Source organism: Littorina saxatilis, linkage group LG13 (assembly GCF_037325665.1).
Source record: "Littorina saxatilis isolate snail1 linkage group LG13, US_GU_Lsax_2.0, whole genome shotgun sequence".
Classification (NCBI taxonomy): domain Eukaryota; kingdom Metazoa; phylum Mollusca; class Gastropoda; order Littorinimorpha; family Littorinidae; genus Littorina; species Littorina saxatilis.
Window position 1 is genome coordinate 18,291,553 of NC_090257.1, and position 25,299 is coordinate 18,316,851.

Here is a 25,299-nt window from a genome sequence, read left to right on the forward strand (position 1 = left end):
TTTCTAGCAGTTTACAATATCATTCTGGCAAAAGCAAGAGATATCTGTTCTATGCATTCAAAATTAAAATGTTGGATGAGAGATCTAAAATGCGTGCAATCATTCTTTTTTGTAGCCATTTCGCGCTGTATTTTACTGATTGATTGTTCCTTTTCGATCGTTTGGTTTTCATGAAGTCGACTTGTCCTAGAAATAGTCTGGGGAAACAGACCATTAAAATAAAAGCTACAAAAGGCAGACAGCAGCGACAGTTTGCCATCAAGTGAAGCTTGTTTACCATGCAAATGTGTTTGTTGATAAGTCAGACTTCGAGGGTAAGAACTTAAGAAGTAGAAGTAAGACTAAGAGGGAGGGACGGAAGGAGAACAACATGAATGTGTAGAACTCAATACTTAATTAATCATCTTACCTTCCGATTGTGAAACACTTTGTTCAGAACCCAGTTGCAGCCAGAGGGTAGCGCTAAAAATGTAAACACCAGGCCAGCACTTGGTAATATTTCGTACCACATCTTCGCTGCTTCTTTCGTCTGCCAAGGTGACCGGAAGTAGATCTGTAAATACTGTTACAGTTGCGCAGTGTTTCTTTATCCCAGCAGAAATACATTAAAAAAGAAAACTAATTTGTTGAAAGTAATTTGTTAGAGAGTGTGTTAGTTACATTGAGTTGATTCTTCGAGGATTTGTTCTTAGCATATTATTTCATCTTTTTTTCACGACTAATGTGCGGAACTATTATACGATGTCCATAACATCCGTTATGTGCCTGGCGTATTTTAAGTCTGCCATACTTTTGGTTGCAGTTTGATTACTGCGAAGGAGGCTGTCGCAAGGACTGCTTTATTGTTAAGATGACACAAGAGAAAGTGGATAAAAGCTCCAAGCGTGATGAAAAGAAGTCTTCGGACGACAGGAAAAAGGACCATTCACCCACAAAAGTGCTGGAGCTCTCTCAGTCTCTCTCTCTTTCTCTCTCTCTCTCTCTCTCTCTTCGTGTATACATTTCATATCTCATGATTAACTGCAATGATAGCATTGAATCTTACACATATAAAACCATTGGCAAAACCATTGACACTATGCTAATTGACAATTTTTGAAAATAACTCACACTCACAGTGTAGCCTAAGGATTATCAGTGGTCTGGAAGAGTAATTATATAGAGCCCCTAGCTGTACCAAGGATTTGACAACATGCGGAGCATGTTCCACGTACGCTTCCAATCGGCTGATGTGTATGTTATGCAGCGCGTGCACAGTATGATAACCTTTTCTTTTGAAAATCAGCGTTCATGAGTTCATCGGATTTGGAGTTCAGAATCTGTTGCTGAAATGATCACTGGCACGTATCACTACGTGTTATGTTCGAGGTCATGTGGGTTAATTTGGCTTGAGGTCATGTGAGTTTAGGAAAAAACACGTGCTTAGCGAACACTTCCAGTGATCAGCAAGCCATCGGTGGTAATTCATGGCTCCGATGATTATATTATCAAAAGAAAATGGTATCATGAGTCATATAGTTTAGGCCTAAAAAAAAATAGGTGTGGTTACGGTAACTCGACCTACCCTATTTTTAGGGGCCGATCCTATAACTTTTTATTACATTTGTAAAAAAAAAAAAAAAGAGTGTAAAAAACGCAATGAAAGCGAAAGCGCCCGAGTCGCACACTTATTTCCCTGTCAAGTAGGTTTAATTTGTACACATTAGAAAAAAAAGTTAAAAAAAAAAAAAGTGATTGCCTACCTACCTACCCTATTTTTTTTGGCTATGTTACCGTAACCACACCTATTTTTTGGGGGGGCCTTAGCGCATGCTGCATATAAGTTATAACATACACATCATTGTAAGTTGTTCATCCTGATCGCAGGATACAGCCGATCGTAAGCGTGGAACATTATCTGGATGTTAGTCTTACTCTTCCAGACCGCTGAAATACAGTTTCAGTGAGAGCGGAATGTCTTTATCCATAAAGACCATATATATGGGCTCCAATTGATAACAAGACACATAGAAATGAACTATTGACTATTGAGAAAAATACAGTGGAAGATTTGTTTGTCCAGGAGGTGTTGTATTAACTTGGAATGAGGGACCTGTAATAATTGTAACTTCTTTATCTTACTCAAGTTAATAGATCTGATACCAGGACCAGATCCTGTGACTGTTAGCTTAACTTTAATAGAAGTTAAATGTTATGATTTCAGATTGTGATACGACGCCTACCACCATCCTTGAACCCAGAGCAGTTCCTGGAGCTGGTGTCCCCGCTTCCCAACTATGACTTCTTTTACTTTGTCAGGGCTGATATGAGGTACAGCTTGCATCAGGCGGTATGGTGTAAATATCATGTGGGAAATTAATTAGAGAAAACGATCATCATCTTTTGTCCTTTTGCTTCAAACCTGCCAGAAAAGACAAAAGCACCACTTGGCTATTTGGGATAAGCTTGAAGCTATTTTTGACTCATCTGACTCTGAGTAATCAGGGAGTTTTAATAATGAGCAGTATCTGTCAGGCCGGCCATGAAACAAATGAAAAATGAGGTTATCTCAGAGTCAGATATTTTTGAACTCAAGTTAGAGCTTCTTAAATATTTTTTAAACAAGAGCTTTGAAACTTAACACACTTCTAGGAGTAGGAGTTCATGACCTGACGACCAAGATGTGGTTGACACTCATCAAATTTGAAGGTTTACTGTGGAGTCATGTTTGGATCAAAATATGGAAAATTATTCATTTCTGGAATATTATTAAAATAAAGCTAGAGCCTGGAAATACCACCCAACTTCTACGATTCAAACTCGAAGACCTCCAGACATGGACCAAGTACGGTTGACCCCAGTCACAATCTCACATTTCAGGGTCACAGTGGGGTCAAGTGTGGGTAAAAACAAATTGAATAATGATTATTTAAACCCCCCCCAAAACAAAACACAAAAAATAAAGTCTGTCTGAAGTTTCAAGGTAACAGTGGGGTAACAAAAATAAAAATGTATAATGTTATTGACGTTTTTGATGCCAACATCTTTGAAATTTCCAGTGGTTTTACTTTTAGGGTTTGAGGACTTCTGGTCGTTACTCTATTCTGGTGTACAGTGGAACCCCCCTTTTAAGACCCCCAATTTAAGACTTCCTCCCTTTTAAGACCCTGTTAGGGGCGGGGATGTAGCTCAGTCGGTAGCGCGCTGGATTTGTATCCAGTTGGCCGCTGTCAGCGTGAGTTCGTCCCCACGTTCGGCGAGAGATTTATTTCTCAGAGTCAACTTTGTGTGCAGACTCTCCTCGGTGTCCGAACACCCCCGTGTGTACACGCAAGCACAAGACCAAGTGCGCACGAAAAAGATCCTGTAATCCATGTCAGAGTTCGGTGGGTTATAGAAACACGAAAATACCCAGCATGCTTCCTCCGAAAGTAGCGTATGGCTGCCTAAATGGCGGGGTAAAAACGGTCATACACGTAAAAGCCGTGGGAGTTTCAGCCCATGAACGAACAAACAAACAAAGACCCTGTTAATTTTTAGACTTTCTGTTTATAACCTCTGTTAATTTACCCCCATTTTAAGACTCCCTCCTTTTTAAGACCAGATCTGGAGGTCTAAAAAGGGGGGTTCCACAGTATCCTGGTCATATTTCCAGGTATGGTTGAGTTCTGGTCAAAAAGTATAAAATGGTCACTTTGTTCAATGTATATTGAGCTAGAGCAGCTTGTTGTTCGTTTCTGATTTTATAATACTAATACTAGTAATAGTGTATAAGCGTTTGCTTTTCTTGTATCACTTCTTTTGCGTACACTTTGCATGTCAGTAATTTGCAAGAGGATGATGCTTTGAATTATTATGTTGTGACAGCCTTGGGCCGAATGCGTTCACCAGAGCCTACATCAACTTCCAGAATCCTGAGGATGTGTTCATCTTCAGGGACAAGTTTGACGGCTATGTCTTTGTTGATGCCAAAGGTAATATACATGTATAGATAGCTGTCTGTCTGTCTGTCTGTCTGTCTGTCTCTCTGTCTGTCTATCTGTCTGTCTGTCTCTCTCTCTCTCTCTCTCTCTCTCTCTCTCTCTCTCTATCTCAGTATCTTTCCCCCTTCCCTCTCCCTCTGTGTGTGTCTCTGTCTCTCTGTCAGTATCTCTCTCTGTGTCTGGCGCTCGGTCTGATCTTCTCTCTGTCTGAATCTATTTGCCCGCCTCTCTTTATTCATACATGTCTGTACATCATCATCTCTCTCTCTTTCTATCTGTCCCCTCTCTCTCTCGGCCTAACACCGGTTCAAGATGTGTGTCTGGGTGTCTCTCTTTGACCTTTGTATCCTTATCCTCTCTCTCTCTCTCTCTCTCTCTCTCTCTCTCTCTCTCTCTCTCTCTCTCTCTCTCTCTCTCTCTCTCTCTCTCTCTCTCTCTCTCTCTGAGTCTCTCTCTCTCTTTTTACACAAACATAACATGTAATTATTAGGTAAGTCCCTCTCATGGGCGAGGCCTGAATCTAAAAAAAACACCTATTTGCTATTGCCGCTGACTGTACCTTCGTTAGTAAAGAATGATCTTATCTCTCTCTTTTCTCAACACCCTTTCTCTCTCTCTCTTTTTTACATTTAGTCAAGTTTTGACTAAATGTTTTAACATAGAGGGGGAATCGAGACGAGGGTCGTGGTGTATGTGTGTGTGTGTGTCTGTGCGTGTGTGTGTGTTGAGCGATTCAGACCAAACTACTGGACCGATCTTTATGAAATTTGACATGAGAGTTCCTGGGAATGATATCCCCGGACGTTTTTTTCCTTTTTTCGATAAATACTTTTGATGACGTCATATCCGGCTTTTTGTAAAAGTTGAGGCGGCACTGTCACACCCTCATTTTTTAATCAAATTGATTGAAATTTTTGTAAAGCAATCTTCGACGAAGGCCGGACTTCGGTATTGCATTTCCGCTTGGTGGCTTAAAAATTAATTAATGACTTTGGTCATTAAAAATCTGAAAATTGTGATAAATGTTTTTTTTTATATAAAACGATCCAAATTTACGTTCATCTTATTCTACATCATTTCCTGATTCCAAAAACATATAAATATGTTATATTTGGATTAAAAACAAGCTCTGAAAATTAAAAATATAAAAATTATGATCAAAATTAAATTTTCGAAATCGATTTAAAAACAATTTCATCTTATTCCTTGTCGGTTCCTGATTCCAAAAACATATATAGATATAATATGTTTGGATTAAAAACACGCTCACAAAGTTAAAACGAAGAGAGGTACAGAAAAGCGTGCTATGCAGCACAGCGAAACCACTATACTACCGCGCTGAACAGGCTCGTCAGTTTCACTCCGTTATGCACAAGCGGTGGTCTATGGTGAAAAAATGCAGTGCGTTCAGTTTCATTCTGTGAGTTCCACAGCTTGACTAAATGTAGTAATTTCGCCTTACGCGACTTGTTCTTTTCTTTATTCGACATTGTTCTATCTGATGGTTGCATATTTTACTGAGCTATCAATCCCCCTCCTACCCCCCACCCCTCCCCACAGCTCTTGAACTTTTCCCATAAATTGACTTCTTTCTTTCAGGCAACGACTTCCCGGCAGTGGTAGAGTTTGCCACGTTTCAAAAGGTGCCAAAGAAGAAAGCAAAGAAACCAGACTCAAAGAAAGGCTCCATTGAACAAGGTAAAAATTATCTTCTGCTTTCTTCAGGGAATGGGTTAAGCCAGACATTTCTGGTATTTTGCTGGTTAAAATAGGAACGAACACAGGAAATACAAATGGCAATTGGGACTCCTTTTCTTCCTTTTTGTTTGTTTGAACATTTCCATGTTCACCTAATGGGACATACGTGTGAGCTGACACACATGAGAATCTTCAGACTTTTGGGTGAAACAAGGCTTTATTCATGTGAGCTCAGAGACAATTACACAACAGTTTTTCTTTGTCCCGTGTCTGAAAAAAAGCAAGGGCTAAAAAATAAAAGAAATGCATATGGACACTCGTCATCTATCTCCCCCCTCCCTCTCTGTCTGTCTGTACATTTCTGCCTCTGCGCATATGCTTCTCTTGTGTGTTGACACCCAGTGACCTGTTTTCCTGTGCAGACAATGACTACAAGCGTTTCCTGGAGTTGCTGGAGAATCCAGAGCCGGAACAGCAGATGTCTCTCGACACGTACCTGGAAGAGCTGGAAGAAAAAGAAAGACTCCACAAAGGTAAGGATCCCCTGGGTCCTTGGCTCAGTCAGTAGTGTACCGCTGCATTTGTAACCTTTTTGTTCGCTGTTGGCGTCAGTTTCAATCCAGGCTGGGCAGGGATTTTTTGTACAGTGGAACCCCCCTTTTAAGACCCCCCCTCCCCCAATGTAAGACTTCCTCCTTTATAAACCCTCCTTTCTCAGATGTTCTGTTCATAGCCTCTGTAAATGTACCTCCGTTTCAAGACTTTCTCCCTGTTAATTAAGACCTGATTTTTTTCACATTTGTGAAGGTTGTAAAAGGGGGGTTTCAGTGTATTTCCCAGAGTCAACAGTCAGTGCACACTCTATGCAGACACAATTGTAACACACGTTTTTGGAAATGTATGCACAAAAGGATGATGTGCACATTTAAGATTCGGATTTTCCAGCAGAAAGCTGGGGATTTGGGAAACACACAGTCCTAGCATGCACAGCCTTGAAGACGCAATCCTGCTGCTCATATGGTAGGCTGAAAAATGGTGTGGCTCGCAAAACTCTCACCGTCAGATGACCTTGACAGTAAAATGCTCAGAATTGCAGAAGAAACAATTCAGATTTTCTTCTTCTTCTGCGTTGGTGGACTGCAACTCCCACATGGACTCGAGTTTTGTAAGGACGGGCTTTTACCTGTGTGGCCGTTTACTCCCTGTCATCTAGGAAAGCATACTCTGTTTTCCGGGAGAATAAAGACCTTCAGAATTGTATGAAAATCAAACCATACTTACACGAAAAAAAGCGGTCCTCGGAGGATTGTGAACATAGCTCCTGAAAAGGGAAAACGTGAGAAATGAAGGCCTTGGGAAGGGGGAGATCATAATTTAAAAGAGAGTAATGACAAAACATTCAATTATTTTGTTGGTCTGTGTCTTTGTTGTTCGGGTCGCATGTGGTTGGGCGGCTGTGCTGACTGAGACACCACATGATGAGAAGTTTGTTCATCTCTTTGTTATGTTACGTCTTCAGAAAAGAGCGGCAACAGGATACAGACGCCCCTGCTTGACTTTCTGAAGAAACGCAAAGAGGAGCGAAGGATGGCATACCAGGTAAGACCGGACAAGGACTGTGCAGTTATTCACTTTATCCTTCAAACATTTCTTGTCGTTCCATGCTTTGTTGTTCCATTGCTGAGAAACTCAGGGCACGTCCTCCCAGTGGCAAGCTAGCAGCATTATTATGGAGATAACTCATGGGATTTTAATTTGTAATTTAACTAATTCATTTACCCCTAGGGGTTTTTGAAACAAAGTTTGCCTTACCTTGCCTTGATGGTCTCAAACCCGCCGGCATATCTTACAAACAAATCAAAATTCATGGGGTCACTGATTGAGGGTGGCTGTCTTCAGAGCCTGAACAAGTCACACTCAAACACAAATATGGGTGGAATAAGTTTCAAACTAAGTTCTAACAAATAGGAAGATTTGTGGGATAGTTGCAACCGTACAAACACATTGTATCTAACAAACGCCAAGATTGGTAGGATAGTTTTAAATGAAGTTCTGAGTTTGATGCACTGTGCCAACAGTAAATGTATAGAGCATAATTTATATATCTATATATATATACGACGTGTGTGTGTGTGTGTGTGTGTGTGTGTGTGTGTCCGCGATGCACGCCCAAGGTTCTCGATGGATCTGTTTCAAATTTGGTGGCCATATTCTGGTACACCCCGGACTCAATCTGCTCGATGAGATATTTCAACACGTGCTCTCAGCGCGAAGCGCTGAACCGATTTTGGTTTTTCTCTGGATCCATTCCCAGTAACTCTTCCTTATCTTCTCCAGTGTTTTCAGCGTTTATCTCCCTTCCTTCGTGTGGCGTCAATCCATATTCACGTTTCTATTTTTAGAAGGTCACTGTCAACAACGCTCAATCCATATTCCCGTTATACTATTTTTACTCTTCTCCAGTGTTTTGCGCATTTATCTCCCTTCCTTCGTGCGGTGTGCCGGCAAAGCCGGCATACACCCGGCAAAGCCGGGTCCCCGGCGCAGCCGGGTATTCGGCTCGACTTCTGTCCGGCGAAGCCGTACCCGGCGAAGCGGGTATTCATCTAGTATATATATATATATATATATATATATATATAAAACATCAGAAATTGTAAAAGAAACAATTGAAAGTCAGCAGAGACTTTCTTCCGAGATTTGTTAAAATCTCTTAGCAGAGAAAGAGAGAGAAATAAGTATCCCTTCACAGACAGCCTATTGGGAGCATCAGACCCTCCTCAAGGGGGACCGAGATTTACAGAGCAAAGTCCCTTTGTGGGGGACGTATCACAAGGTAATCTAGTCCTGAGGAGGACCATTGTTTTTGTACCTAGACCAGACACGTGTTTTGACACTATTGTGTCTCGTCAGTGGTCAGGTGGTACTGATGGCGAGAGTTGTCAACCCATGGTATCCAACTAAGAAGCAAACCACTCTCTGAATGGTAGCTTCTGTTGGCATGGGAGACTACCCTCATCTGACAACCCCAAGGGGATATCTGTGATTTATTGAGGCAAAGGTTGGATTGCGGGGTATGCCATTTTCTGTTTTCTCAGTGATTGCAAGTCCTGGAAAACTGTTCTTTATCTCATCTCACTCTTTTCTGCTTAGTCTTTCTCTTCTTCTCTGCAGAAAATGAAGGATGACCGCAAGCGAAGAGAGGTGGATCGCCGCCGACAGAAAGACGATGACAGACGCCGACACAAGGATGGAGGCAGGGACAGCGGCCGAGACAGAGATAAGGACAGAGATGGTGGGAGAGACAGGGATAGGGACAGAGATCGACACTGGGACTCTGAGGCGCCGAGAGAGAAAGAGCGTGATGGGAGGAGAGACAGAGACAAGGATAGAGGGGAGAGACAGGATGACTCACATTCACAGCAGCCAGTCAAGGTTGGAACTCATTACTTTGAACTTAGCTTGTGTGTGTGTCTGGGTGTGTGTGAGTGCATGTGTACGCGTGTGTGTGTGTGTGTTTTCCAATGATTTTAACCCTTTATTGAAAATACATTTGGAATTTGTAATCTACTCAGGTTGACCATTTTTTCTTCCTCAGAGACCCAGAATGTTGCCTTTGATAAGTTTTTATTTTATTTTATTTATTTTTGTATTTTTATTGGAGGGGGGGGGTGGGTTGGGTGGTGTGGTGTGTTTAGGAGGGGGCTGTGTTTCTGTTTAGCATTATTTATTCATTTTGATTTTCTTAAAATTAGCAAGAAGTAAGGTGTGGCCTTTCATCTAGTACTTTGTTTATTATTATGTTCATCGTTTTACGTAACCAATGACACAGCTTAAAGTTAAACTGATGTCCTAAGTTTAGTTCTTCATTCGACAGCTGCTGAAGAACATTGAGAGGGAGAGAGAGCGGGAGGCGGAGAAAGAGCAGAACAGAAACAGCGGGCGAGAGAATCTCCGCTTCTCCAAAGAAAACCGAGAGAGGGAGCGCGCCGAGCGAGAAAAAGTCGTCAAAGGAGAGAAAACTCCACCGCCAGAAAAAGGCAGGGGAGGCAACAAGCCAGGCAAGGGAGGCGACCGTGGAAAACCAGGCCGTGATGATCGTCCCCCTGAGAAAGGTCGGGGCTCGCAAGGTCGCGATGACAAGTATCGCTCGGATGATCGGCCGTATTCTGGGCGTGGAGACAGAGACAGAGAGAAAGGTCGGCCTGACCGTGACGGAGACAGACAGCGAGCCAGGGACAAGGAGAGAGAAAGACGCAGGGAGAAAGAGTGAGAAGATTTGGCATTTGACTGCACTGGAACCACCCTTTTCATTTTCAGATTGTTGAAGGTCGTAAAAGGGGGTTCCAATGTATACCCCCCAATTTAAGACTCCCTCCCTTTTAAGACTTAGTTTTCTCCAACTTTCTGTTGATAACCTGTGTAAATGTACCCCCATTTTAAGGCTCCCTCCTTGTTAAGACCTGATTTTCTCAGATTTCTGGAGGTCTTAAAAGGGGGGTTCCACTGCAGTGAACAAACATTTTTTCGTTGGAGAATAATCAAGAGATAAATGCTTTTTGTCCAAGTGCAAAGACTTAAATCGATGTTTTTCCTTACAGTGGAGTGAAAAAATAGATGGCAGAGATATATGTAGAGACCGGATTCAGGCAATTTGAAGAACATCCAAGCATGATAGCACTGAAAGGTGACTTATAGCGACAAGAAACTGGTCAGGGATCCTTTGGGGGGGGGGGGGGGGGGGGGGGGGGGTGGTGGTGGTGGTGACGCCTGGGCGAGTTGACTAGCAGAAATGACAGTGTTGTTCTCAGGTCGCAGTCTTCGGTCAGTGATGCATACGTTTTGATCTGGCGCATTGCTCTGACCCCTGTCTGATTGTTTTGACATGTACAAAGTCTTCTGACCATCTATTTACCAACTGAACTGACAGAGCCAACACATTTGGACCTATAGTTAGTTTGATTCAGGTCCAACTGTGACCTACTGTCCTTAGAGTCTAGTACAGTGGAACCTGCCCTGGAGACACCTGTCCGTAAAGACCACCTGTCCACAAAGACCACCTGTCTAAAGAGACCACTTTTGCTCAGTCCCTTGGCTGGTCTCTTTAGACAGGTTCGACTGTTACAACACTGAAATGATATGTGTGGTCTTCACGTTTCAGCCCCGCCCCTCAAGGAAAGAAGGAAGGAGGTCGCGGCCGAGGGGGAGGGGGTGGAGATACAAACGACAACAGCAACAGCAAGCGTCGCTCAGAACAAGCTTCGCAACCAGAGAGGGAGAGACAGAGAGTGAGTTGTACTCTGAACAGGGGCTAGACAAGGGTTTGGGTTGAACGTTTGGAGTGGGTGTTGGTTTCTGTAGTAGCTCTGTTTGTAGGTTTCAGTTTGGGCGTGTGTGTTTGTGTTGAGTGTAGTGAAGTGCGTATAGTTGTCTGAGGAGTGGAGTGGTAAATGTGTGTGTGTCTCTGTGTGTGTGCGTGTTTGCCTTAAATCTGTGCAAGTACACAATGAGGCATGCACATTTCTTACAAGTGTTGCTTCCCTAATGTGTACATTCTCCCCCAAAGTCCCAAGTGTGTGTTTTATCTCAAACCATCTTTGGTTTCTTTTTAACTCTAGTCTGTGACATGCATGAGCACCTTTGTTAGAATTTCATTTTCTGTAACAAATGGGTGGTGTTTGGATTGATTCCGTTTAATGATTCATCAGTGTGTCTTCTTTGTTTTCCACTGATCAGTTTAATCGGTGTGCTTTTTAGTTTAACTTACTCAGAATACCAATCGGGTATTGACGGCTTATAATAGAAAAAATAGAATGCAGACATTATCACGTTTTGTGTCTGCATGGTCAGTGTACAATAGTGTAGCTAGTTTAGTGTTGAGGGGTTTGGAGAGGGGAGGGGGGGGGTGTCAATTTAATAACTGTTTTGCCTTTATTGTTGTGATGTAAATCAAGCATTGTATTCTTAACCAGACTGTGCTTAATGAAGCACACAGATTCTGAACTTGTGGACATCAGGTTGTTGGTTTTGTGAACACTGAAGTGTGGTGTTCTAGGCGCCTGACGTGTTGTGTTGTAGGAGTGACTCCGCATGCTGCATCAGACAATTGGATCTGTGTGCTGTCTTCAAACCCAACTCTGTTCTCCGTCCTCCGTCCACACCCTGTTCTGATGAAAAGAAAAACCCTAATATACAAAGGCTTTGCCCACAACAGAAACTGTTTTGATATCACACACACACACACACACCCCATCCCCCCCCCTAGCAAAGCAAAGCAATTTAAACCCTAGCAAAGCAAAGCAATTTTATTTGGAAGTGCAGAATCTGGATGGTTTTTACTCAATAGAAAGTCTAACAAGTGGGGTGTTTTCTTTCTGTGTGTGCTGAGTTCTGCGTTTCTTTTGGCATTCCTGTAAAAGTCAACGAGTGCGTCCTTCCACTCTCAGAAAAAGAGACACGATTGATGTGAATAATCCCCAGTCTCCCATGTCAGAAATTTGTCACTAACCATTTTCCAAACCCCAGTCAATCTTTCATTTATATAGTCTTCACGTCTGGCTCTACGGTCAGACTATTTTTACATCTTTATGACTCTTTCAATGCCCCTCTCCCTTTTTAATTTTATCCTTATTGTTTTTTTCTACTGCTCTGATGGTGTCTTTAACTGTCACAGTTCAGCCTGTCAGTGGTTCCGCTGTTCTCTCTGTCTCTGATTTAATTCTCTTTCTTTCATTATCTGTTTGTTTTCTGTGTTCTAGCTGGCATTGACTTTGATTTTTCAATATTTGATCGACTGGTTTGACCAGTGAGTTTGCATCAGCAGCAAATTTTTGTTGGCTTGCAGAGGACGCAAGTACGGTCCTAAGGTAAGTTATTTTGTACCCTTCTAACAAAAAACTAAAAATACCAGAACAAATTCATGAAACAAAATGAAAACAACAAATATTTAAAATCTAAACCTGCTACGTGTTAAATGTTGTGTGGTGCGTGTTAGTCACTCCTTGGTTTCTGTCTGTGCGTCACTCAGGGAGAGAGAACGGTAGTGGAGAAAGACAGGGGGAGTAAGCAGGGCGAAGTGAAAGAAACAGACAGCAGTAAGTCGACAGCGAGCAGTGAGGGGGTAGGAAAGGTCAAGGCCAAGCAACGGGGTGAAGGTCAGGAAGTGGAAAAAGCAGAAGCCGGCGGCGACAGAGATGGAAATGGTGATACCAAGACTGACGGCAATGACCGAACACGAAAACGCAAGGTAACATTTTTTAAAAATCTAAGCGTAAATAATACGGAAAACATTTTAGATTGTGACCGATCAATGTTATTCTGTGCTAAAATAGTATCGTCATGAAGACTAAACTGTGTTCAGGCTTACTTTATTAACACGTAACCAACACTTTGTTTGTGTGTTTCCTTAAAAGTCACTGGTACTAATTGACAAAAATGTGAGTATGAGTCCAAGTGTGTGTATTTTGTTTGCTGTCGTCTTTGGGTTATTGATACCCTATTAAGTGCAGGATATGTTGAAGGTATGAAATGAAGTTTTAACCCCCACACCCCACCCCTCCTCTCTCCCTGTCCCCTCCCTACTCCCCTCCCCCTTCAAAAACAGAGCAAAAAAATATCAAAAACATCAGCTAGTTGATTAAGCAAAGCTCAGTGGGATTCTGTTTCATTTTACTCAGATGGTTTCTTTTTTCTACATTCAGAATACTGTCTACAAATACCCAGTAGTTCAGCTGTTGGCCTCGATGTTGTATTGGTTTGCATATGATGATCAGAGATGCTAAGTAAGACTCTGTTTTTAGTTACTAAGGGTACCATATTTTTGGGACTATGAGGTGCTTTGAGACAGACACCTCTGATGTCTGAGAGGAAGCTTTGCCAATTGTAGTAGCAGAAACATGCATAATCATTACAGAGGGAGTGTTATGTTTATTTGTACAGCGATGTGATTACATGTGTACTCTTCTTTCGTCATACACAAGGTGGTACCGGTCAATAAAGGCACAGGGGTTAAAGTTCAGGAAGAAAGTTGCGCCTCATAGTCCTGAAAGTACGGTAAGAGTAGTGGTGGTTATTGTAAGGTTGAGCTGGAATGTTAGCTATTCCTCTCTTGTCTTGCAGCAGTGGCAGATGTTTAGGTGTATTTTTAATGTGTGCATGGTACATTTTGTGAGTGTTCTGCGGCATGATAATTGTTGTGAATTTGTGATCCCCATGAATGGTTGTGGCTGCAAGCATGTCGGCTGGGTTTTTAATTTATTCCATTGTTGTCTTGATGAGATGTCGGTGTTCAACAGGAAACTGTTGGTCTATTTGTCCATTAATGTGATGAATCCATCCCTATGAAACAATTTTATGCTGGCTGCAGTTGGAAACTGTTCTAATGGTCTTTGTATATGGTTTCAGAAGTAAATGATAGCTACCTCCCACACCCCTTCCCACATTAAACGCAAGTACACATACACCACTTCCATGGCCAGACCAGAGTTATGTATACATTTACTTTGTGGACTAAGTTGTACTGAATTCGTGAAAACATGAACCTTTTTTTAGTCGTTACTTGATGTCAAGTTTGATATCATTGCTGAAGTTAGAATTTGCAATTTTGACTTGGCAAACCTCATCTTCTTTCAGTTAACATTCTCCATGTTTTCTTCCCCAATCAGGAGCGTCCTGAGCGTCAGATCTACGTTCCCCGCAAAGCGCTGGAAAGGCGACAGCAGCAGGAGGCCGACAAGCCGCCACAGGATGAAGGTCAAGGTGCCAAAGGTGAAGGTCAGGACAAGGGCAACAAAGGTCAAGGTCAGGAAAAGAGCTCCAAGGACGCAGGAGGCAAAGAGGCAGACGAGAGCTAGGTGACTGCAAGGTCTTTGCAGTGAATGCTTCCCAGTTCCAGTTGGTTCCTGTTTCTCCAGTTTTGTGTTCAGGGACGTAGTTGGTGTTACATTTAGCACCGACAGTAAAGGTGTTATGAACATTACTGATGGTGTTATGAACATTGACACTGTTGATGTTATGAGCATTGGCTGATGGTGTTATCAACATTGGCTGATGGTGTTATGAACATTGACAGTTTTGGTTTGTGAACATTCAAACTGATATTGTTATGAACATTGACACTGATGGTATTATGAACAGTGACACTGATGGTGTTATCAACATTGACATTGATCCCAAATGATGTCAGAGCATAAAGCTGTTCGGTTTTGACAGCATCTATGGCGAGACGTGTCAGTAAGACGCCGATTTATGTCGAGATGAAATGATTCAACTCCCCCTTTGTTGTCCGAGAGGTTGCTGACATCTCATTGGGGCAAAGTTGCAGTGTTATGTTGATGCTTGCTTCTGTAGAATATTAGTGATGCATCTCTGACAGTCTGTATGCAATGCTCTGGTAGGAGCTTGGATGAGACAATGGAGATGAAACAGGAGTTTTCTACAACAATCTCAAAGGCTTGCACTTTTGTCAGGGTCACGTAGGCACATTTTGAGAATAAATGCTGCTTTAATTATGTTGAAAGTTCTCTTTCCCAACAGCAGAGGTCAGTTTTCTGCAGGTGTATGCTTACAGTTGTAATATAAAAAGCCAACTGTCATTCCACTCATCGCTAGCTGACTACAGTACTGCCATCAGAGTAAAAAGACAGCTAATGCAACGAGCTACAGGTGCTGTTGTTGGTTTGATAAGCTTAGGGTGAATGAACGCTGTGATAGTGTAATTATAAAAGGCTCTCTGTTGTATGATAATAATAACAAAAACATGATGGATGCCTATATGTTTGACACTAGTGCATTAAAAAGTTTTTGCTTTGCATTTTCTTTTGAACTGAATAGAAAATAGAGCAAAAGAGATGCGTGTGGGTGTGCACATGTATCTGTGTGTGTGTGTGTGTGTACATGTATCTGTGTGTGTGTGTGTCCATGGATGTGTGTGTGTAAAATATCACAATCTGGCAGTCACCAAAACAACAAGAAAACAAGATATCCAAAGAGTAATAGAAAGATCAGAATAAACAGCCAAGGAAAAAATGCAACAACAAAGTATTTTGGAAGTGTTTAATAAATGGAGAATCTTTTGTCCACAGACAAACTGCCCAGAGCAAAAACAAAATGCTCAGACTATGTAACATTTCAAACAAGTTCTAGATCAATATAAATTATATTAACACTCAAATGTATATCACCCATTGCACTCTTCCGTGCTTCAAACAATCGTAACGTCATCTTTCCAGAACATGATATGTACAAAAGCAAAATGCTCAGTTTAAAGGCGCAGTCCTTCCCATGAAAAGAGTGCGGCCGGTATATCATCGATCAGCCCAGACTTTCTCATAGGGTAAGACCACCCCTCCACTTGGACTCATGCCCCAAATCAACATCCTGACAGCTTTCTGTGTACAGTGGGCAGTTTTTGATGAATTAAAAACACAGATTGACTCTTTCTTTCTTTGGTGTTTAACGTCGTTTTCAACCACGAAGGTTATATCGCGACGGGGAAAGGGGGGAGATGGGATAGAGCCATCTTTCTTTATTTCTTTATTTGGTGTTTAACGTCGTTTTCAACCACGAAGGTTATATCGCGACGGGAAAAGGGGGGAGATGGGATAGGGCCATCTTTCTTTCTTTCTTTATTTGGTGTTTAATGTCGTTTTCAACCACGAAGGTTATATCGCGACGGGGAAAGGGGGAAGATGGGATAGAGCCACTTGTCAATTGTTTCTTGTTCACAAAAGCACTGATCAAAAATTTGCTCCAGGGGCTTGCAACGTAGTACAATATATGACCTTACTGGGAGAATGCAAGTTTCCAGTACAAAGGACTTAACATTTCTTACATACTGCTTGACTAAAATCTTTACAAAAATTGACTATATTCTATACAAGAAACACTTAACAAGGGTAAAAAGAGAAACAGAATCCGTTAGTCGCCTCTTATGACATGCTGGGGAGCATCGGGTAAATTCTTCCCCCTAACCCGCGGGGGGATCAAAAACACAGATTGACACTAATGTCATTAATAATTAATACATTTTTAAAATCCCATTCTGTACGGAATGCACCAAGGTTGTTGATTTCTTTTGTATGTGTCTGAAGCAGAGGAGTGGCTTATTCCATGTAAACACCTGGGCACATCTGAGATTAAGTGCTGAATTGTTTACACTGGAGGATTGTGACTGCAGTCACAAACAAAACATACATAGTTAAATTCTTCTTAAACAAAAAAGCACCGTCTGACAAGTTGCTAAAATCTTGCTGATCTCAGCGTTTCTCAATACACGATTTAATAAATATGCGCAGCCGTTTGTACAACCATCATGCCAAGACACATCTCTTTGGAATGAATATTATACATTATCACAATTATTTTCTTTAACTCCAAAAGTGGAAGGAATGATCAATGACAAGTTTTGTTTTTGTTTCTGAGAATGGGAATGTTAATAGAAAAGTGACTTTTCATGAAAAAGGAAATATTCACCTATCAAAAAATGTTTTTTAAAAAAAAGGGAAAGTATATCTCTTGAAAGTTTTGTAATGGAATTTAATAATTGAACTCTTGAGCTGCGGAGTCTTTTCTAACACTTTGTTACAAAAACTATTTTGTGATGGAGATGTAGATGTTTCTCTGTGCTCTGTTTTGTATTATGAAGCCACCATCATTGGATGTCATCAAAGTGTCCTGGCAGACTTCCTAACCCGCTAATAACTGCAAAAAAGACCAAAAATATTACAGTCTAACGTACAGAGTCTTTTTACATTTAGTCAAGTTTTGACTAAATGTTTTAACATAGAGGGGGAATCGAGACGAGGGTCGTGGTGTGTGTGTGTGTGTGTGTGTGTGTGTAGAGCGATTCAGACCAAACTACTGGACCGATCTTTATGAAATTTTACATAAGAGTTCCTGGGAATGATATCCCCGGACCTTTTTTTCTTTTTTTCGATAAATACTTCTGATGACGTCATATCCGGCTTTTTGTAAAAGTTGAGGCGGCACTGTCACACCCTCATTTTTCAATCAAATTTATTGAAAGTTTTGTAAAGCAATCTTCGACGAAGGCCGGACTTTGGTATTGCATTTCAGCTTGGTGGCTTAAAAATTAATTAATGACTTTGGTCATTAAAAATCTGAAAATTGTAATAATTATTTTTTTTATATAAAACGATCCAAATTTACGTTCATCTTATTCTACATCATTTTCTGATTCCAAAAACATATAAATATGTTATATTTGGATTAAAAACAAGCTCTGAAAATTAAAATTATCAAAATTATGATCAAAATTAAATTTCTGAAATCGATTTAAAAACAATTTCATCTTATTCCTTGTCGGTTCCTGATTAAAAAAACATATAGATATGATATGTTTGGATTAAAAACACGCTCAGAAAGTTAAAACAAAGAGAGGTACAGAAAAGCGTGCTGTGCAGCACAGCGAAACCACTACCGTGCTGAACAGGCTTGTCAGTTTCACTCCGTTTTGCACAAGCGGCGGAGTACCGTCATTGTGAAAAAATGCAGTGCGTTCAGTTTCATTTTGTGAGTTCCACAGCTTGACTAAATGTAGTAATTTCGCCTTACGCGACTTGTTTGTTTTTGAACTAGGCAAATGTATAATTCTCTGCCAAAACCTGAATACTGAAAGGAACAAAAAAGAACATGTATTTTTTTCCTCATGTTGTTTGAAGCTTTAAGTATCACATTTTTATAACTGATGTTCCACATCTATTTTTACTGCATAAGTTGAGGAGAAAAATACTCTCTGTTGTATACAATATTAAATCTTATGTTTATAATCACTAAATGAGACAGCTATAATCCATGATTCTCTGGCACACCAGGATTGTCCAATTTTTATACTTACTGTGTATACGTCACCAGGTAATATATATTTAGTTCAGAATGCCCACCAAAACAGCAAAGAATTTGGAATGCAGTCAGGAAAAGTACATGTCTGACTATAACAAACTTCTACTTTAACATAATATTTCATTGGACAAATTTTCATTGCACCAGAGATTGTATACATCATACAAATGTGATCTAGCCCTTAACAAGTTTTCAAGTTTCAAGTTTTATTATTATTCCAATAAAACCCCGTGAGGGTACATGGAAAATTAAAAAACACAGTAAAAACACATTTCATTCAACACCTTTAGGTTCTCTTATGGTTTTACTTCCTGCTCTTTTTTCATCAGCCACACTAAAAAAGAAACATGAAGGTAATCTATAACACATACACACACACACACACACGAAAAGCCGACTTCTCTCTACTCACGTAAAAGAAAAACATGGGAAAGGAAGCAAGCACAATGCAAATGTTTGACATTAAATTGTTAACGAAATGCCCGTATGATTTGAAGCATGAATCAGATCTCCTGCTTCCAAAGAGATCTTAATTCACAAGTTTTAAAGCTGTCGTGTGTTACGTTTATAGGATGCTGTGAGCAAACAATCACTGCCAAAGGTAGAGATGACTATTTCTGTTAAAATAAATCCAAAAACAAAGAGACTGCCAACGTTCAGAATTATTTTTTTATTTCTTATTTTGTTTCTTATTTCTGTTAAATTTCATTTCATTCGTTTATATTTGCTACTGTCACTGTCAACCAAATGCATTTCTTCTTGAACCAACTGCACGTAATTTCCTTTTCTTCAGTTAGAACTGCGATGATTTCAGAGCCAGTAACACAAAACTGCCTACACACAACAACAACAATAAAATAATATCATTCACGCTTTCAGAAAAATAAACAGGACTAGATCCGTGCTGCTGAGTTTCTCAGCTGTATTAACCAATCATGTGTAAGATGCTAATATACTCAGCTGTATTAACCAATCATGTGTAAGATGCTAATATACTCAGCTGTATTAACCAATCATGTGTAAGATGCTAATATACTCACAAGCATCACACACAAAAGACAATGTTAAGAGATAACTCTGTCAAGTTTTATGGGTTATGGAAGAGTTGCTTTCTCTTGTTTTGATAGAAACATCAAGGTAAGCCTACAAAGTCAAGTGTAGCTTGCCTCAGTGTTTCCAAAGGAAAGACAAGGGAAGGGAAAACTACTTTTCCACAACTCATGAAAACCCAACAGTTATTTCCGGAGTGTGCACGTGTTTATTTTCAGTCGACAGCTGTCTGTAGACCATGGACACAGTAACACACGTAAAGCCAGAGGCACACAATCAGTACAACAAGTCTGGAGTTGAAAACTTTCAATAAAACACTTGTTGCACTGCTAACTGTATATCAACACACTCATCAACACAGCTGTTTCGCGTATTACTTCAAAGCTTGATACTGCAAGCCAAGCATAAGTACATGTACTCCACAGAAAGCGCAACGTGTCAATGCGCTTTTCAGTCCTCCATAGCCTTGAGACATCCAGTCAAACTAGCTATTTTAGTTGCTGCTGAAAAACCCTTAGCATTAGTTCAAGTTTTATTTGCGCCTCTGCATGCAAATTCTTGAAGCACTTGGCAAAACAGCCTTAGGCCTTTACTAGAAAGTAAATACCAGCTTTTGCGGGCGATGACTTTGAAACAAGCTTACTGGTACATGTATATATTTTATGCTCAGAGATTCAAAAATTCTCTCTCACATTCTGATTCTCACTGCACTTGACACATTTTCTGGAGACATTTCATCTCCACAGCCTCTACAATGTTAGGAGATTCATGTGTTATGAGACTCGCAACTCAGAAGTATTTTTAAGAGACACTTCAACTTGAAAACTGCGTTTCGTGTCAGAAAAATGTCAGCAGCTTCAATAGGTATTCCAGGTTTGGGGAAATGGAACAGGAGTGTTCTTTGTTGCCTGAATTTCTCTGCAGTCCGAGAGCTGAACCCAGATATGTCCACTCTGTCATCCATAGAATGTCTCTTTTCATAGCTTTTCTCAAACGCTGGCTTTCCATCTTGCACTGAAAAATTGACCCCCAAGCTGTCAAAACACACTGACGTCGATATTTTTGCCAAAAAAAAAGTTTATCACAAATTCACAACAGTCAATGCCCTAGCAGCATATTGGAAACCGTTTTTACTGCTATGCACTGTACCATAACAGTCATTATCCACCGATTGTCATGGCAACCACTTTGAAGACTGCAGTACAATACCCAATGTCAAGGTTGCAAGTACAGTAGTCACAGTTGCAGTAACCCATGGCAACTGTTGTCTTGAAAGGCCATTTGCTGATCGTCCTAAACAGTTGTTTCTGAGACAGGACTGGAGAGATAGTAGGGGCTGCCGAGACTGGAACGAGACAGTGACATTTCCCGTTTTCCTGGCGTACTCAAGGAATCTGAAACAATAACAACAACATTGAAAATGTTTAGTAAACAAAAGTTGCAATCATTTCAGGATTTATACATTGTCCAGTTTGCACAATTAACTGACATACACTCCATGGCAAAAATGACTGCAGCAAACAAAATACAGTCAAAGCACAGCAGCTTGTATCCAACCACCGGTCGATAATTATTTACTCCTGCATGCTTATTATTTACTGCTGCATGCTTACCCTTACTACTACTATTAATAGTAAATAGTAGTAGTAAGGAGACTGTATGGAATAAGAAGTAAATATATGGAATAAGGAGTAAATAATGATCGACCAGCAATTGGATAGAAGCTCCTGTGGTCAAAGTAATGAATTGAAAGACAGAAGATACATGAAATAAATGAAGAGAAAAACTGAAAACATTACATTGGAGTGAACAGTATGTAAAGATAATAATAGCCAAGGAAAGGTTTTTCTGATCAAAAGCATGTGAAGACTGTTTTGAAACATTATGCACATGTGTCAAAAACCAAGTAAAAGTCTCGTTGCAGCAAACATAAACAGTTGAGTGAATACTGAACTTGAATGTAACATGCGACTGAAAAGCAGTAGCAGGCATCACCATAGGTAAAATTGTATTTTATACAAAACATAAAACAAGAGCCATTAATTTCTCTCTCTCCCCTACAACAGCCTGATAAAGTTTGAAATATAATACTAGGCATGTGCAGTCCTAGTCACCTGTTCAACTCTTGCACAACACAGCACAACAGAGCTGGCATATTCAAACCAAGTGTCTATATATATAGAGCAAACACAAAAGGAACAGTTGACATGGGCACCGTGAGCTCTAGTCCCAGTGACAGGTTTAAAGAACCACACAATGTACGTATCACAGGTCTACAGTGGCCATTGCAAAGATGCCATGCAGACATCTAGCATGCTTGTGTTTTTGCGCATTTAGACAAACAAGAAGCGATAATGATGATGTCAGAATTAAGCAGCAGACAAAGAGACATGGCAGATGAACGAAAGATTTTTTGAGATAGAGGAACAAGAGCTATTGGACTTGCGCAACAAACATACAATCATGCTTAAATGGTCATGCTTTTGTTTTTCAAGTTTTTGATTAATGTTTTGATACAGACTGGGAATCAAGACGAGGGTGGTGGTGTATGTGTGTGTAAAGCCATGCCCAGACAAACACTGGGTGGGAGGGGGGTATATATGTAGGTGTGTGTTTGTGGTACTATTTTTATTTTTGCAGAGAAATGTTGATTCATAGTTGACTTGAATTAGTTGCCACAAGGATAATTTATACCCGAATTGCACATTGTAACAAGCGATATAACATCATAATGAAATCACACGTTCTATAGCACTCATGCATGACAAACCTACGCTGTGACACAAAAAAAAAGATGATACACAAAAAATGTACATTCAGTCCCGTTTTGTGAATCAAATCCTAACTGGATGAGTTTATGAAACATTTTCCCTTTAGCCCGCCCGGGGTGCAGTGTCAAACTTCTGTACTGTAGCGGTTAAACCAAGACCCAAGCATTGATGAAGCTTCCCCAATCTGAAGTCAAATGTGCAGTACTCTATGCATACTTGCACTTGCAGGGTGTTGTGCAGCTAAGAATAAAATAAAATTTCTTCTCGTGGAAGCGATCATATTCACCGCTGCCTTAGCGAATGATGACAATATTCAGTTTTACTGCACGAAGAATAACTGAAATGTTGCAGTTCTGCAGTAAAACCAAATGTTGTCATCATCCGCCTAAAGCATCATGTTTTTTTCCTGCAGCAAAACAGTTTAAAATGTTTGCAAAATAATGTTGAACACTTTTTCTGAGCACTTTTTGCATTCACTTTTTATGCAGAATAATTTGTAACAGTACAAGTTTTGCTGCAGAAAAACAAATGCTCATGCAGTTTGAGGGGCGTTTGGAAGCAACCAGGCTGTTATTTTGATGAGTGATAGAGCGCTCTGGTTCCATGTGAACGCCTCGGAAGATCTGAGGCAGTGAAAATGATCGTGTATGCAAAAATGACGGTACACGTAAGGTATCTGCATGTTGCTGAGGGTTAGTTCTAAAGAGGTTAGATCTACTCCCATCAACCTAGTCACCACATCAGTTCAAATAACTACGCATTGCTAAAAACTATAAAACCAGCACCGTGTTAGTGAACCTTACACAATTTCAACGGTAAATGTAGTACAGTGTAGTACTCTTCTATGACCGTGTTAGTAAGACGCTCTAATGTAGGGGTTAGATCTACTCCCAGGAACCTAGTCACCACATCAGTTCAAATAACTACGCATTGCTAAAAACTATAAAACCAGCACCGTGTTAGTGTACCTATACACAATTTCAACAGTAATCAATGTACTACATTACATTACTCTTCTACGACCGTGTTAGTAAGACGCTGTACTGTCGCCGCCATGAGACTCGATATCTAGGATACACTAGCATTCCAACATACAATGCATTGATTAGAATAAGCATACTCACCACGCTATACATTCACGCCTAGAAAGAAAAAGTTAAGGGGCTGTTTATATATATACCGCTCTGCTCAAAATTCCTCCTTGTACATGTTGATATATTCTATATTAAATCTGTGATTTTGCAGAATTAGTTATACACACCTAGTCAATATATTCTCAAAAGCTTAGGATGTTTTAGTCACTGTTATTTCTCCTAGCTAGGTACGAATACATAATACAGTGTATTAAATTCACAGAGTGAAATCTCTATTTCATCGTTCTTTTGGTATACAAATATGCCTTGCATGTGTTTATGTTTCAAAGCCTTGATTAATTCAAAGAAAAAGTAAAGTGACAATTTACACTTTCCAACTGTCCAATAGATTTTCTTTTGGAAAATCGCTGCATAAAAAAAAAAAGTTGAGTGCACGCAGTGTTCAAAACACAACATTTAGTCACAAAATTTGCCAAGTGAGTGTGCATATGTAAGACTGAACATAATTTCTGCAAGTATTGAACAACTTATGCCACACAGAAAAGCAACAGAAGATTAAATAACTAAATTATAAAAATTAAAATGTCAAAGCACTGTGCAACATAATGTATGCTTTTAAAGAAAATGAGATATTCACAGAATCTGTTCAGCTCCTAAATTACACAGCGGAAAAGCTGGAAGGGCTAAGATTCAAGCACAAACTTGTACAATGTTAAAGCCAGCTGTAAACTCTTTTCTGTGTTGTTCAGAAAAAAGAACAATATGATCTACAGAACTAGAGTCATACTTCACAGCCTGAAGTAGGATGCTAACAAAATTACTCAAACTTGACGGAAAAATTATCAAAAACTCCTATTTTTTTACTCAGAAACTACTATTTTGGCAAGCAAGAAACTTCAATCCAAACAGATAAGGAGACGATTTAATGGTATTCGATCAGGATCACCCAAGATATATCTTACAAACACATGGGACTTCAAAGCTGAGCTAACATCAGCAGAATGCATATTCAAACGATAGCTGTTATAGCGTAACCACAGGAAACACCACTGCGATTCTCACCTGAACTTGAATTTGTGGACGGTGGTGGTGGTGGTAGAGGCTCCAGGTATGTGGAGGGTACCCATCCTTCCGCTCCCGTGGTGATCAGTCGACCGTACCACCAGCCGTGCGACCCCACCCTTAACACCTCCACCGTCTCCCCCTCCCCTAAACTCAGTTCTGTCGAGTCCATGGCAGTGTAGTCGCCTAGCGACACAAAGTGTTGTCGGTACGAAGGCTATATACATATACATGTAGTAGGGTGAATGGAAAACAATAGTCATGGTGTTGGGAGTTTTCCAAGTTAAAGTTGGTTGATGCAGTGAATGAAATCCATTGAAGCAGTGGGCAAAATCCAGTGACAGGTACCAAACAGAGTTGATTGAAGTTTAGCAGAGGTTATTGGTAGTTTGAGGATCCGTTGTGTCGTCATTGGCAACAGGTGGATGTATCACGTACATCAAGGGGAAGTGGAATTCAGCAAAGTTGACGGAGGTGTGCAGAATGATCCGGTCATGGTGGAAGGATCGCGCCATGCAGAGACAGAGAGTAGCAAGAAACACGTGAGGTCATGCATGGCGCGTTTATATACAGAGCAGAATGAATCACAATCACAGTCAAATCCCCTTTGTAAGATCTCCACAAATCTGCGAAAATCAGGTCTTGAAAAGAAGTGAGTCTTAGAGTGCGGGTAAATGTACACATTTCATGATCAGAAAATCTCAAAAAGCAAAGTCTTCAAAGGAGGAAGTCTTTAATTGGGGCATGAGGTCTTTAAATAGGTATTCCCCTGTAATTATATATATGTACACAGATTTGTTA

The 25,299-nt window shown here is 40.4% G+C and overlaps 2 protein-coding genes across 8 annotated transcripts in view; one reads left to right on the top strand and one right to left on the bottom strand.

Moving 5' to 3' along the window:
* The first annotated feature begins 730 nt into the window (after positions 1–730).
* LOC138983791 (regulator of nonsense transcripts 3B-like) lies at positions 731–15,471 on the top strand. Of its 3 annotated transcripts, XM_070357118.1 has the most exons (11): positions 734–937; positions 2,204–2,310; positions 3,847–3,953; positions 5,562–5,660; positions 6,083–6,193; positions 7,180–7,259; positions 8,835–9,095; positions 9,538–9,929; positions 10,822–10,948; positions 12,688–12,906; positions 14,324–15,471. In XM_070357118.1, exons 1-11 carry the CDS (start codon positions 851–853, stop codon positions 14,510–14,512), a joined length of 1,779 nt encoding a protein of 592 aa, XP_070213219.1. In that variant the 5' UTR covers positions 734–850; the 3' UTR covers positions 14,513–15,471. The 3 variants fall into 3 exon arrangements, with proteins under 3 accessions (XP_070213221.1, XP_070213220.1, XP_070213219.1); XM_070357120.1 differs by lacking the exon at positions 14,324–15,471 and having other exon boundaries at positions 731–937; positions 12,419–12,830; XM_070357119.1 differs by lacking the exon at positions 12,688–12,906 and having other exon boundaries at positions 732–937.
* Positions 15,472–15,699: 228 nt separating this feature from the next.
* Positions 15,700–25,299, bottom strand: part of LOC138983783 (guanine nucleotide exchange factor DBS-like) — a 158,056-nt gene continuing 148,456 nt past the window's right edge. Inside the window, exons 23-25 of one of the 5 annotated variants that reach the window (XR_011461257.1) lie at positions 24,499–24,715; positions 19,562–20,965; positions 15,700–19,481 (exon numbers count right to left, since the gene is read on the bottom strand). Coding sequence is in view for 3 of the 5 variants with exons in the window: in XM_070357107.1 (XP_070213208.1) it covers positions 20,865–20,965; positions 24,499–24,715 (318 nt within the window). In the remaining 2 variants the exon portion in view is untranslated. Of the gene's footprint in view, positions 20,966–23,466; positions 23,485–24,498; positions 24,716–25,299 lie in introns of all 5 variants that reach the window. The other 4 variants (XR_011461256.1, XM_070357108.1, XM_070357107.1 and 1 more) reach the window with 4 other exon arrangements.

What these genes read in the sequence shown, in the direction of transcription:
- LOC138983791 (XM_070357118.1), top strand. Translation starts at nt 851, where the DNA reads ATGACACAAGAGAAAGTGGATAAAAGCTCCAAGCGTGATGAAAAGAAG. An exon ending in TGTCTTTGTTGATGCCAAAG is followed by an intron (nt 3,954 to 5,561) that starts GTAATATACATG and finishes TCTTTCTTTCAG; the next exon opens with GCAACGACTTCCCGGCAGTG. An exon ending in ACCGAACACGAAAACGCAAG is followed by an intron (nt 12,907 to 14,323) that starts GTAACATTTTTT and finishes TTCCCCAATCAG; the next exon opens with GAGCGTCCTGAGCGTCAGAT.